The sequence below is a fragment of the Myotis myotis genome, unplaced genomic scaffold (genome assembly GCF_014108235.1).
Source record: "Myotis myotis isolate mMyoMyo1 unplaced genomic scaffold, mMyoMyo1.p scaffold_m19_p_6, whole genome shotgun sequence".
NCBI lineage: Eukaryota > Metazoa > Chordata > Mammalia > Chiroptera > Vespertilionidae > Myotis > Myotis myotis.
Window position 1 is genome coordinate 82,844,684 of NW_023416368.1, and position 15,209 is coordinate 82,859,892.

Sequence of the window (15,209 nt, forward strand, 5' to 3'; positions counted from 1 at the left end):
GACCCTTTGGTCCTCAGGCGGATGCTCTATTCACTGAGCCAAACCAGCTAGGGCTTCTCCCATGGTTTTAAGTTGAACCCTAAATAAGACACTTCTTGTCCGCAAATCGGAGTCTTGAGGGAAAACTTTATATGCACAGGATGCAAGATGGTTAAAGGCTTTGGTAGTATTTTTTATTTTTTAAATATATTTGTATTTATTCCAGAGAGGAAGAACGAGAATCATTGATTGTCTACCTCCTACACAAGTCCTACTGGGGATCGAGCCTGAAAACCAGGCGTGTGAACTGACTGGGAATTGAACCATGATCTCCTGGTTCATAGGCTGATGCTCAACCATTGAGCCACACCAGCTGGACTGGCAGAGTCTTTTAAACAAGTCTCATAAGAGTTGCCAGTAGAGTCCAATTATAGGTCTCTCAAGTCTTAGGCTAGCAGTTCTCTGAAAACCATGGGAGAGTTCTTAAATCCCTATGGCAACACAGCCCAACAATGCTGGGTAGTAGTTTTACTCACTGGGTTCTGCCATTTGAAGGCAAAGTAATTGCGCCTGCTTGTCAATTGGAATACAAAAGGCATCCTGCCCGGCTGGTATGGCTCAGTGGTTGAGCATCGACCCATAAACCAGGAGGTCATGAGTGATTCTGTTCAGGGCACATGCCTGGGTTTCCGGTTCAATCCCCAGTAGAGGGTGTGCAGGAAGCTGCTGATCAATGCTTCTCTCTTATCATCGTTGTTTCTATCTCCCTCCCCTTCTCCCTTCCTCTCTCTGAAATCAATAAAAAAACCCACAATTTATTTATTTATTTTTTTAAATAAGGCATTCTTCAAATCCAAAACAAAGAACCAACTACTGTTCCCTGGCATAGCTATCAACAAAGGGTTTGGGGTTGGGGTCAGATGGATGAATGTCCTGAGTAATTTCATTAATAGCCTGTAGGTCCTGGACAAAATGGTATTTGGCTTCCTAATGGGCAGGATTGGTGTATTATATGGTGATCTGCAAGGCCTAATGAATCCAGCTTTTAGAAATCCTGCAGGATGGTTGTGACGCTTCCTTTTTCAGTGGGTAGTTTTCTCCTAGGCACAATTGTTTCTTCCTTTAACTGAACAGATACTGGAGAAAGATTTTCTGCTGGCCCCGATCCTGTGGGCCCACAGGGTCTTACTTGCTCAGAGATTTCGGGTGGGAAAATTCCTCTGGGGGCCTCTGGTTTCAGCAAGAAACATCAGGAGCGTTAGTGTGTGTTCCGGGGGCACCTGCAGGGGGAGCTGCTGCTTCTTGGACAGAAAGTCACTAGAGCAGGGAACTTGCAAAGCAAATCCCCACCCAACAGAGGAGTCAGGCAGCCTGGCATGTGAGGAGAGCGGTGAGTTAGCTTTCGGCTGGCCTCCCGCCAGCATTCTAGGGGCTTAAGGCAGCGGTTCTCAACCTGTGGGCCGCGACCCCTTTGGGGGTCGAACGACCCTTTCACAGGGGTCGCCTAAGACCATCGGAAAACACATAGATAATTACATATTTGTGATGAATCACTATGCTTTAATTATGTTCAGTTTGTAACAATGAAAATACATCCTGCATATCAGATATTTACATGACGATTCATAACAGTAGCAAAATTACAGTTATGAAGTAGCAACGAAAATAATTTTATGGTTGGGGGTCACCACAACATGAGGAGCTGTATGAAAGGGTCGTGGCATTAGGAAGGTTGAGAACCACTGGCTTAAGAAAAGCTTGCTTTCCAGGGTTTTCCTGAAACCCCCGACGCTGCCACGGAGGTGGATGGAGTAAATCACTCCGTGTCCACAAGGAAGTCTATGGGTTGGTTCCCTACTCTCAGTTGTACCCGGGGCCCCTGTGGGGAGATAAGAACAGGGCCGGGTATATCCAAGGGAGCCCCTGGGTCCCGTCATTCCTCATCGGAGTCGGAATCCCCATGCCATGCAATCATGTTTCTACGCTGATTCCTGTATTCTTTCAGAGCTAGTCTAGGGCATTCGTATTTCCAATGCCCTTCCTCCTTACAATAAGCACATTGGTTTGGGCCTAGAGGCCTCCTCCACTTCGTTTGTCTCTGTCCCCATCCAGGCCCTAAGACAATAATAGTCGGCTTCGGCACTTGCATCTTCCTGCTATAAGACATGGCAATATTGACCAACTGCTGCGGTTTCATCCCCAATGTTCCCGTCAGCCCTAGAAGCTTGTTCTTAATGTGTGGGACACTCCCTTGGACGAAGGCCAGATTGACTAGCCACACATTTTCAGATGCTTCGGGGTCTATCTTTGTGTATTTCCGGATGACTTGGTAAATTCTCTCTAGAAAGTCAGCAGGATCCTCGTCAGGTTTTTGCTGTATTGCCAGTACCCTGTCTAGGTTGTTTTTCTTAGTCACCCCTTTCCTTAAGCCTTCTAGTATGCACCTCCTGTAATGCTCCAGGTGCACTAGGCCTCCGCTGGTTAGATCCCAGTGAGGCTCTACAACAGGCACTGCCCCTGCTGGGAAAGGGGTTCTGCTGGGGTTCTCTGCATAAAGCCGATAGGCTTCCTCTATGGCCTTATCTCTTACTAGTTTTCTCTCCTCACTTGTTAGCAGGATGTTCAGAAGCACCTCGACATCGGCCCAGTTAGGTTGATGGGTTGAGAAAACATATGCAATGAAATCAGTTGTTTTCTCGGGGTCCTCTTGGTAAGAGGCATTAACACTTTTCCAACTAAGTAAATCCGAAACTGAAAGTGGGGTATGGGCCCAGTAATACTCCCTCGGCTGGCCCATTTGATTCATGCCTCCAGTTGGCAATTGTCTCGGCAGACATGGCACTGCTCCAGTCTGGGGAGCCGCTGGTCCGCATTGGGTGCCCTGTGAGGTCCTAGAAGGGGAGACTGTTTGCTCATCACACGAAGGAGGGGCCTTGGTGGCCTGCGTTCCCTGATTTCTAAGATCTACTGGGGTCTGTGGGGGCGGCAACGGTGGATAAACGCCACCTCCCTGCCTTGGTGACCCTGGGTTCCGGGAGGCCGAAAGAGCCCTTTCCTCATTCTTTTTCCCCTCCTGCGTCTTACTGTCTGCAAGGGGAGGCTTTGGCTTACTGTCTGCAAGGGGAGGCTTCGGCTTACTGTCTGCAAGGGGAGGCTTCGGCTTACTGTCTGCAAGGGGGGGCTTCAGAGAGCTTCCCCATGGAACCTTTAACATATTGTCCACCTTGACTGCATCATTCTTCTTGTGCAGACGCATAAAAGCCTCTATATAACATAGTTCACCCCATTTCCCAGACCTCTCACAGAATGACCGTAACTGCAAAATAGTATAGTAATTCAAAGAGCCATTCAGGGGCCATCGCTCTTGGGACTCCAAAACATACGTAGGCCAGACCTTATTACAATAGGAAATCATTTTCTTCTTTGTCATTGGCGGATATCCATAGAGATGCCAATTCTCTAATATGCGGCCGAGGGGGCCGTCTTTCGGGATGGACTGCGTTGTTCCCATAGTTACTAGCCAAGGGCAGAACCAGTGGACTGGGAAGGACGCAGTTTTACCAAGTAGGGCTGCCCCTGCCTAGAAACACAAACAGGAACACGATCAAGAACCCTACACAATCTACACAACTGTGACAGCAGCAGCGTCACCCCGGAGGCTGAGCACCCTGAGCCAGCGGGTTTCTAGTCTTTTACCCGTAAGCTCCTGGGTAAGTTGGGGACTTTCCACATCCGTTGCAGTTTGGGCAGTTGGCTGATGCAAGAAACCAGCGCTGGCGTAGTTACAGTGGTGCAAGCAAAGGAGGTTTATCTGCTCTCGACTTGCCTTCTCACCATCAGAGAAGCATCCAGAACCCAGAAATCCAAATACAACCAGACCAGAGCAAGTACTCCTCACAGACCCCCGTACAAGGGGAAGGGGGACTGAGTGTTCTCACAAAGCCTTGCCACCCGCCAAGTGGCGCCAATTGGTTCCCACGGAACCCCAGATGCATCAAATGAACCCAGATGGCAGGGGGGAGCGGGTTTCTGGTCCTGCCCACCAGGCACTTTTCCCAGTCAGCCCGCAGTAACCCGTTTCCTCCCCTCAGCTGGGCGTCATAGGCGACTGGCCCAGGAAAGAGACAGTCCCCGGGTAAAGTCACCCGGCAGCTGCTGGGGACTCTCAAAATCTCAGCCCCCGGCGGCCAAGGGGACCCCCTCCGAAATCTGGGGACTTACCGGGGGCTCCCACTTGCTCCTGGCTATGGCTCGTCAAGTCTGCAAAGAAATGACCGGAGGCCAAGTCCGGTTCTGCCTGTCGCCAAACTCAGAGACACGTGCTGGGGTGAAGGAAAGGAGTTTTATTCCAGTTGCCAGCAAGTGGGGAGTCGGGAGACTTTTCTTGTCCTCAAACACCCACCTCACCGCACAGTGCAGGCGGGATTTTATGGGGGGGAGAGGGTGAAACCGGAACAAAGAGACCAGGGGAGGGGCTGTAGGGCTGCAAAGGCCGCGCCCCCAGAGAAGAGGGTCTGGAAGGAGGAGGGGCTGAGGGAGTGTGGCTTCCCTTCCCAAGGTTTATCTCTGCCACGGGCCTGATCTCTCAGGCTTTGTAGTTTTGGTTGCCGACTCCTGTGGGTTTTCGTGGCTGGCGCAAGGCATCCCCTCCTCCCCGAAATAAACTTCCCTCAGACCAGTGGTTCTCAACCTTCCTAATGCCGCGACCCTTTAATACAGTTCCTCATGTTGTGGTGACCCCCAACGATAAAATTATTTTCGTTGCTACTTCATAACTGTAATTTTGCTACTGTTATGAATCGTCATGTAAATATCTGATATGCAGGATGTATTTTCATTGTTACAAATTGAACATAATTAAAGCATAGTGATTAATCACAAAAACAATATGTAATTATGTGTTTTCCGATGGTCTTAGGCGACCCCTGTGAAAGGGTCATTCGACCCCCAAAGGGGTCGAGACCCACAGGTTGAGAGCCGCTGCCTTAGACTGTGAAAAAGGAGAGAGAATAACACAGGGTTTTATTGACATACTCTTTAAGAAACCAGAAGGTCGGCTACAGCCTCAAAACGGATAGAATGCAGAGCCTCCTTATCGCTTCATTGGAATGTTAATTTGTGGCTACAAATCTCAGGGCTGGACCCGGCGGCTAGGGTAACTCCCAACCATTTCTGGCTTGTCCCCAGGGGGCTGGAGAAAAATGGGATCTTACAGAGGGAGAAGGGAACCCCTCAGCGGTAGGATAAGGGGACAGACACTTCAAGGCTGCTACACTGATGACCGCCAAGAGGCTCCGTGCTCAGAGTACCTTCCTTTAGTAAGTTACAAAGACCTGGACTTACCCAGCCTTGGTCTCTCGGCGTTAGGGTCTTTGTGTGAGGGGGGAGGGCATGAGTAAGAACAGTGCCACGGTTGTCTAATAATTATTCACTTCACTAACTACAGATAAGAAGTTTTCTTTCGGACCCTGGAAACTGGAGGATGAAACAGGCCTGTAAAAGATAAGACACCCTAAAGCCCAGATGGGCCCATGACTCAAAAGAGAAATACATTTTGAGAACAGACCAAGCACAGGACACGCTTTGATTTGGTTGTTGTGCCCAGACCCTGACCCCCTCTGGGAGTTTTCCTCAGGAATGCTGACCATTCTCTGGTCCCAGGAATGGGCTGAGCTGTTTGTAACATCACATAGAACAAGCATGCCAGACTCAAAGGCTAACCCGGGCCAACTAAGCCAGTTTTAAGTTTATGAGGCTGCCGTCCCCCTCCCCCCCCAAAACCCCAAAAGTTTCAATTTTCATAGAAACGTAAGTTTATTTCAGTAGAGACATGCTGAATACAAAGGGCTGAAATAAATGAGTCATCGTTCGGGAGTATTTGTTGTGGGCCGCAAGTTTGACATACTTGTCATAGAAGATTAACCACCTTGTTATCAGGCTTGGAGCTTCTGAAGGCCGGACTGCAGACTCTACCCTCCCCTGTCCATGTTAGATTTGTAGCTCACAGCTGCACGTAGCGATCTTCTACCTCGTGTGTGTATATAACCAGCCAACTGGTAAGGGGGGTCAGAGCAGATTTTTGTGAGGGACCCACTGCTCTCCCCTACTGCCAACATCATTGGAATAAACGCTCATCTATGACGCAACCCTATCTCTGCCTAATTGGCTCAAGTAGTGACAGGCAGCCCGGACGCTTTGGTTGTCGGTTACATTTGGAGTAATAATAATAATTAAAAAAATACCATCGGATGAGTCAAATACTGGCTAGGAGTTTTGAAAGATCTAAGCAAGCATATTGAAACTGGACAACGAATGGGCCGGGGCTGCCTGTCACTAGCTGAGCCAATTAAATTGCAGAGTCAGGGTTGAATCATAGATGCGTGTTTATTACAATAAGGCCGGCAGTATGAGAGAGCAGCAGGTCATCCAAAAAAAAAAAAATCTGCTCTACCCCTCCCCATAAACTGCTTATATTGGGTGGAAGGACAAAGATTACATGGGAAAGTAGTAACTAGGCATGGGGAAGTAGGGAAGGTATAATGGTTACAGGTTGCAGGCAATGCGGGCTTGGGGGAGGAGTGGAGGGAGGGTCGAAAAGGATGGGCAAAAGGCGGGCGCCTCGGGACCCGATTGTTTCAGCAACAAAGTTGTTAATCTTTCCTTGATTACAGGCAGTTCTCAGAAAAGGAGATTATGTAACGGGACAAACAATGGGTCCTTCTGCTGTCACTACTCCAGCCAATGAAGCAGAGATAGGGTTGAATCAAGTAGGAGCGTTTCTTCCAGTACTGCCCGCAGCATGGGAGAGCAGCCAGTCAGCCACAGAAACCTGCTCTGCACCCCACCATGAGCCAGTTGCTTATACAGTGGGGCCTTGACTTAAGAGTTTAATTCGTTCTGAGACCGAGCTGGTTAAGGAGCTCGTTAACTCAAATTACTCTATCAACTCAATGCAAAAAATTGGCTGAGAGACAGCTGGTATCTCAAAAAACTCGTTAGTTGGGACACTCGTAAATCAAGGCCCCACTGTATAGTAAAAGTACAAAGGAGAAGTAGGCAAAAGGGCCGTTCACAGATATGCAAAAGGACTAGGGGTCTTTAAAGGGCTTAGTGATATGCAGGGGCTGGGGTTACACGGGGAAATAGCCGAAAGGAGTGCCAGATGGGCAGTTAACAGGTGAGCAGGCTGGAGGTCTGCAAAGGCCTGCAGGTGGGCAAAAGGGCTGGGGACCTTCAAAGGGCTGGCGATTCCGGTTTCTGCAGCAAAGTTGTTCATCTTTCCATGATAACAGGTAGCTCCAAATGGGGAGGAAGGGCGGCATCTCCTTGTCAGCTCCAACCAGGGTAGAATGTGCCTTCTTTCATCAGAATAAAACAATCATGGTTAACAGAGCAGGGTTAATGTTTCTCACAATACTAGCTGGTTCCCCAAATTCTATTGCTGCCCCCTTTCAAATAGACTGCATTCCGATGTTAGCTCCCATATCACAGGGTGTACAACTCTTAGCTTAGGATGTGCTTTCTCTAATCAGAATAGAACAATCATGGTTAACAGAGCATGATTAATATTTCTTATAATTATAGCTAGTCCTGTAACTGGACAAATGATGGGGGAGGAATTTATAACCTGATAGATAGAGCACCTGAATTAATCTGAAAAATAATCATATTAATTTTAAATCCTAGAATACATATACTTATGTGAACCGGGGGGGGGGGGGGGTAAGTTTTTCTAAATTTCATTTCTTAGGCCGGTGCAAAAGTGATTGAGGAGGTGACTCAGCTATGGACAATGTACCTACAATGGACCCAGTGTTAACGTAAAAAAAACAACCATTGAAACCTGAAAAAGAATTTTTGGGAGTTTATTTGAGTCAAACTGACGTCATATGCCAGGAAGCAGAACCTCAACGAATTAAGATAATGCTCCGGAGAATGGCGGGGTTACATTTGTATTTATATATTGCAATCAAAAGAAGGATGTAGGTGGGTTACATAAAATTCATTGGTGATAGATTAAGGAGGAGGGATAAAGCAAAGCAGGGAAACCCCTGGGATTGGATAAAAAGTAAAATGATGGACACATACTTAGGTGGGTGCAGGATCAATTAACATGATGATGAAGGAATTTGTGATATCTGTCCTGGGACCCAGCACATTTGGTTGTGCCCCAGGGGCTCCAGATAAAAGGAAGTCACCAGTTACCCAGACATTTCAAGGGTATGTTATCATAGATGCAAAAAGACAGATAGACTCAGTTAAGTTGACCTTGTCAGTGAAGATACTGGCCGAGGACGTAACTGCCCACCATAACTGCTTTAGTTAAAGTTTAATTTCAGACCATCTTCGTGATTACTTTAGGTCTCTGAGTTTGCAAGGCCGCCATGCAGGCCTCCCCTGAACTTGTCAGGTCAGCATGTGGCCCCTTTCGTCCATACCAGCAAGCAAGCAGAACCATTATGCATGGACTCCCACCAGGAGTCCAGACATCCTCTTATCACTTGATGACCAAGAACAATAGCTGAATTCTGGAGACCTCCAGGGCTGCAGGTAGCTGCATTCCATTCCTAGCCTCACCCTAGCCCATCCCCCTTTATAATCCTGTCCCCTGCACCTTGCCATAAAACAGGTTTTGGATGCTTGTAAGCTCCCTGTCTTCTTGGTTGGCTGGCCTTCTCATATTTGATTCAACTCTGCCTTCGTTATTGGACATTGCGACTGGCAGCCTGAGCCCACCTGGGGCTTCCCGGTAACACAATCAATGGGCCTGGGCTGCCTGTCACTACTTGAGCCAATTCAGCACAGTTGAATCATATATGAGTGTTTATTCCAATAATGCTGGCAGTATGGGAGAGCAGTAGATCGCCCACAAACATCTGCTCTGCCCTCCCCACCATAAACCAGCTACTTATGCTGAGTAGGACAAAGCTTACATGAGGAAGTAGGCAAAAGGGTATGCCAGATGGGCCATTCACAGGCCTGGAGATTTGCAAAGGCTTGAGGGTATGCAAAGGCTGGGAAGACACCGGCCTAGGACATGATTACCCACCACAAACTGGTTTTTAGTTAAAAAAAAAAAAAAAAAAAAAAAGTTTTAATTTCAGACCATTCTTTGTGGTTACTTTAGGTTTGTAAGGCCACCATGCAGGCCTTCCCTGAGCTAATAAAGTTAGCATATGGCCCCTTTTGTCCACAGTTGTTGTTGTTTTATTGGGGGGAGGGGGAGCATTCACAGGGAAATTGCTGATGTTTGAGTATTTTTTACTTACAGATGTTGTAATGTACCCCTCGAATCACAGAAGGATGCCCCAAGAAGTCGAATTAAAGAGTCACATTTATTGCAATCCAGGACTATGAGGGGCCATTTTGCTTTCCCAAATCTCATAGTAATAAGATGGTCGAAAAACCAGTTTATATAGGCAAAAATCACAAAGGTATTGATTACATCCCAGGGTTTGGAATAAGGAACCTGGTTCGCAAAAAGCAGTTTACAGAAGCAGAATTAAGCATGTTAATTACAGTTTTGGGTTTCCGAATCACTGAGTTGACAGAAACACATTATCTGGGACCGCTGGGTTGACAGGAACACATTATCTAGAGCCCTCGGGTCTTGAGACCACTGAGTTGCCAGGAATTCATTCTCTAGAGCCATCGAGGCAATTTAGAGTAATTGTGCTGTCCTGGTCTTGGGACCACTGAGTCAACTGGAACACATTATCTGTGGCCACTAAGACAACTTAGGATAATTGTGCTGTCCTGTTTCCCAGGTACAGAAGAATGTGCTTTCTAAAACCAGTAAGCTAACAATCAATGGGATAGTCATTCAATCGAATGGGATGATTTATACAATTCAGAAAATCAAAATAACTTTTCTATTGTTAAGCCAAACAACAGGATTAGAGTTAAACTACAGTTTCTACCTGAGATGGTTGCTACCATACTTCTCAGACATGGCCATGTCATATGATTCAGCCTAATAGTATTGTAAGTGGAGGTCAACTGAGTCCTGGGCTTGTGCTACCTGTCACCACCCAGCCAAAAAGAAGAGACAGGGATTGGATTATAAATGCATGTTTGATAATACCAGATGCTGGAAATCTGGGAAGGTGACAGGTTAAAACCCTAGCATCCACTTTCCCCTCAGGGAAAAGGAATGTGGGTAAGTACAAGGGGTTCTGGTGATTTGCAGTTCTGGAATTTGAGTCCCTGTAGGGGTCATGGGTCTTTTTCTTTTCTTTTAAAATAGATTTTCATTTATTTTGGAGAGGAAGGGAGAGGGAGAGTGAGAGATAGAAACATCAATGATGAGAGAGAATCCTGCATGCCCACCACTGGGGACCCAGCCCAAAACCTGGGCAAGTGCCTTGGCCAGGAATTGAACCCTGACCTCCTAGTTCATAGGTTGATGCTCAACCACTGAGCCACAGAGGTCGGGCAAGGGGTCTTGGGTTTTGATGAATGTCTTCCGTACTGGTCCCAGAACAGGATGGCCAGCATTTTGAAACTGGTCAAGCGGTGATCAGGTGTGCATCATCACATTGTTTCTGAGACCTACTCAGAGTTGTCTGCATTTCTGAGTTCATCTCCAACTTCAATATGAAGCTCTGTCTAGTCATATGGTAGACATTTTTAGGTCATCCTCACAATAGATCATCCTGAAAACATTCTGATTTGTTCCAAATTGGCCATAGTCTTGGACTCCTGGGATTCTTATGTTCTATGTGTTAGGTTAGGTGGCTCAGGAGGCGGCATAGGAAATAAAGAGTCCAGTGAATCAGAAAAGAAAGAAAAGGAAAGGTGTATTTCTGCGTCCCCGGGAGACCCACGTACCCCAAAGACAGGGCACATGGATTCACGCCAACAGGGAGGGGGGCGCTTTTTTTGTACTGCGGTTAGGTGAGGGGCGGGGACATGAGCTGAGGTATTCAGCTGAGGAAGGTTCAGCTGCAGGGGTCAGCAGGGTATTCAGGAAGGAGTCAGTATCTGTGTGGGGATCGGTGTTGATTCAGGGAGAAGAAGCCGGTATCTGTGTCTGGCCCGCTGATCTGTTAGAAATGCCAGGGGGAGTCCATTATCTCATCACATGTCTGCATGTATCCGATCCTGGGCTCTCTCCCGCCTAACACTATGCTATTTCACTCTCTCCTTATTCCAGAGAATGCACTGGTTATAAGAGGTTAAACCTGGGCTGTTCGTGTAGCTACTGAGCACTCGAAATAAGACCAGTCCAAATGCATACTGAATTTCAAAGGCTTAATACATACAGTAAAGAATGTAAAATACTTTTTTTTTTTTTAAATATATTTTATTGATTTTTTACAGAGAGGAAAGGAGAGAGATAGAGAGTTAGAAACATCGATGAGAGAGAAACATCGATCAGCTGCCTCCTGCACATCTCCTACTGGGGATGTGCCCGCAACCCAGGTACATGCCCTTGACCGGAATCGAACCTGGGACCTTTCAGTCCGCAGGCCGACGCTCTATCCACTGAGCCAAACCGGTTTTGGCGAGAATGTAAAATACTTTATGAATAATTTGTTTCATAGTGATGGTGTGTTAAAATAACATTCTGGCTATAGCTGGTTAAATAAAATATATTATTGAAATTGACTTCACCTGTTTTCTCTTTGCCGTTTAAAAATGAGTGGACCACCCTAGCAGGTTTGGCTCAGTGGATGGAGCGTCAGTCTGCAGACCTAAGGGCCCCCGGTTCGATTCTGGTCAAGGGCACATACCTCGGTTGCAGGTTCCTTCCATGCATAGTTATTACAATATTATTGACTATATTCCCTACGCTGTATTTTATATCCCCATGACTATTTTGTAATTATCAATTTGTACTTCTTAATCCCTTTACCTTTTTTCACCAGTCTTCCATACCTTTCTAGCCATCATCAAACTGTTCTCTGTACCCGTTTGTTTCTATTTTGTTAGATTTCACATATAAGTGAAGTCATATGGCATTTGTCTTTCACTGCTGAAATGTTTCACTCAGGAGTATACCCTCTAGGTCCATCTATTTTGTTACAAGTGACAAGATTTTGTTTTTTATGACTGAGTCATATTTCGTTGTATAGATGCACCGTGTCTTTATTCATTCATCTACTGATGGACACTTAGTTTGCTTTCATATGTTGGCTATTGTAAATAATGCTGCAATGAACATATGGGTGCATATGTCTTTTCAATTTAGTGGTTTTGGGTTTCTTTGGATGAATACCCCAAAATGCAATTTCTGGGAACTTCTTTGTCTTTTGTTTTAAAGTCTATTTTTAACTGACACATGTGAGTGTGGGACCAGCCTGCTTGGTGTCTCCGGCCCTCCTACCAGTATCGATGTAGCATCTCTTTTATGTCCTTAGTTGCAGGACTTCTGTTCAGCTAGACTTCTGGTAGTTCTCAGTGAGGGTTGCTCTGTAGTTTAATTGTAATTTTAATGTGGTCGGGGGAGGAGATGAGTACTGCCTTTACCTACGGCACCATTTTGGCCATGGAACTCATGGTTTCACCCCCTGATTTCCAGGGATGGAGAAGGGCTGGAGGTTGAATCAGTCATCAATGACCAATTAGCTAATCAATCATGCCTATGTAATGAAGTCTCTGTAAAAACCCAAAAGGATGAGTTTCAGAGAGCTTCCGGAATGGTGCCCAGAGAGGACATGGAAGCTTAGTACCCCCTCCCCCATACCTGGCCCTACGAAGCTCTTCCATCTGGCTGTTCCTGAGTTGTATCCTCTTACAATAAACCGGTGATCTAGTAAGTAAAATGTTTCTCTGAGTTCTGTGAACCACTCTAGCAAATTAATCAAACCCAAGGAGGGGATCATTGGAACGTCCAATCTGTAGCCCTTAATCTGTGGATGTCTCTGGATAGACAGTGGCAGAATTGAGTTGAATTGTAAAATACCCAATTGGTATCCACGGATTGCTTGTTGGTATAGACTCTCCCCCCTCCCCCCCGCCAGTGCACATTAGAATTGGGTGTCAAACTTCTTACAGCTGCAACAGATGTACCTCTCATACTGTAGTAATACATGATGCCTTTCATGACCCTTGGGTTTATAGTTTGCCTGGAAGAGTCTACAGTAAAGTGAATAATGGCAGATGAAGCCCGGAACTCACCTAGGCCTCAGCCAAGCAGAGCCCCAGAGCATCCCCCACCTGAACTATCCCCTTCTCTCTCTATTCTAGGCCTCAGTGTCCTGCTAATTCTGTCAGGATCAGAAGTGGAGAATTCTGGAGGTGAGTCTACGATTGTCAAAGGCCAGGGAAAGGAATTTGGGGTCTGCAACCTACCTCCAGAGGAGGGAAGGCGACCTTTCATTGGGAGAGAATATTAATCCCTGATGCCTTCTGCCCATTCCTTGGAGCTCCCACTCCTCCACTATCACCATTGTCACCCATTTATTTAGCTCTTGTATTTCACCAGGCTCAATGCTAAGCAAATTGCATGCTCCAACTCATTCAATCCTCATGACATCCCTGCAAAGATGGTTTTGACATTATCCCCACTTGACCAATGGTTCTCTAGAGAAGTAGCCGACTCAAGGTCACACAGCTGGTGGATGTTGGACTTTGCCTGTTTTCCCCCAAAAGCCTGTGTCCCAAATAATTTTGGGAGGTAGTTTTGCCTTTGTCCCTCTCCCCTCCGAACCCCCCAAGCAAATCCTGAGCAAGTAATTTATCTGGAAGGTGATCCTAGGAAGCACCATCTGGGAGTGGGAAGTCAGGTTAGAAGGCAAGGAACCAATATAGGGTCCATTATACAGTGAGTTACATGTGGGCAACTGGAGCTTGATCCCATGGGGACTGTTGGACGTAGTAAGAAACATGAACCTCACGGCTATCTCCCCCAATTAAACATTGATTTCCTGTTCCCCTTCCCCCAGCCCTCGGCACCCTCCATTCTACTTCGTCTCTATGAATGTGACTCCTAGTGACCTTCCGAGTGGAGCCATGTAGCATTTGCCCTTTGGGATGAGCTTATTTACTTATCACAATGTCTCCAAAGTTCATCCATATTGTAGCATGTGTTGGAATTTCTTTTTTAAAAAGCTGGATAATATTCTTGTGTGGATGGACCACATTTCATTTATCCATTCACCCATTCATGGGCACTTGGGTGGCTTCCATCTTTTGGCTACTGGGAATAGTGCTGCTGTGAACATAGGTAAACAAATATCTCTTGAAGACCCTGCTTTCACTTCTTTTGGCTATAGCCCATGAATGAAATTGCTAGGTCATATGGGAATTCTAATTTTTTTGTTTTTACTTTTTGTTAATCCTCACCTGAGGATATTTTTCCATTGATTCTTTTTTTTTTTTTTTTTTGAGAGTATGGAAGGGAGGGAGTAGAGAGGAGAGAGAGAGAGAGAGAGAGAGAGAGAGAGAGAGAAACATCAATGTGAGAGACACATGGATTAGTTGCTTTCCACACATACCCCATTGGGGCTGAGGATCAAAACTGCAGCCCTGGTATGCACCCTTGCCTGGGAATGGAACCCAAGATGCTCTGGTGCACAGGCTGATGCTCTAACCACTGAGAAACACTAGCCAGGACAGGAATTATATTTTTTAGTTTAGAAATTGCGAAACTGTTTTCCACAAGAGCTGTACCATTTTACATTCCTGTCAGCAATTCATTAGGGTTACAATTTTGTCACCTCCTGTTCTCTGTTTATTTTTGATAATATGATAACTGGTTTTATTTTAATGCACTGACTTTTGTCAGTCATTGATTGAGAGAACTACTTCTGTGGGGAGAAAGCATTGCTACTATCATGTGGAGAGCAAAGAGGACTCTGGTTGCCAAAGATAACCCCAGGTAAAGAAACACAGGTGCTGGAGAAGTTCTACTGTCAAAAAAGTGGTGTTGGTGGCAGAGGTGGGAGAGGTTTGGGCACTGTGAGCATGTGTGTTCAGTTGTGGGATGGGTGCAAAAAGGACGCCAACAGAGCTATTCCCAGGAGGACATTCTTTTGACCAGAGTCTGGTAATCCTAGGTGCTCAATGAATATTTCTTGAGTAAATGAGTAAACAAATGAATGAAAGGATCTTGTGTTCTCTGCAGCTTTCTGTCATACATGCCCTAAAAATGCCAGATGCTTCAACAGAACCCACTGTGCTTGCAAAGATGGGTATCAGTCCATGTCTGGAAGGAGGTACTTCACTGAATTTTATGAGAAATGTGAAGGTAGGATGCAATCCACATTCATCTTGGCATTTGGAAG

The 15,209-nt window shown here is 46.2% G+C and overlaps 2 protein-coding genes across 2 annotated transcripts in view; one reads left to right on the forward strand and one right to left on the reverse strand.

Moving 5' to 3' along the window:
- Positions 1–15,209, forward strand: part of LOC118658270 (putative adhesion G protein-coupled receptor E4P) — a 57,052-nt gene that overhangs the window by 15,897 nt on the left and 25,946 nt on the right. Inside the window, exons 3-4 of the mRNA XM_036313536.1 lie at positions 13,171–13,221; positions 15,050–15,172. Coding sequence (XP_036169429.1) covers positions 13,171–13,221; positions 15,050–15,172 — 174 coding nt within the window. The remainder of the gene's footprint in view (positions 1–13,170; positions 13,222–15,049; positions 15,173–15,209) is intronic.
- LOC118658269 lies at positions 1,646–4,435 on the reverse strand. The gene has a single exon (XM_036313535.1). The coding sequence runs from the start codon at positions 3,488–3,490 to the stop codon at positions 1,913–1,915; it is 1,578 nt and encodes a 525-aa protein (XP_036169428.1). The 5' UTR covers positions 3,491–4,435; the 3' UTR covers positions 1,646–1,912.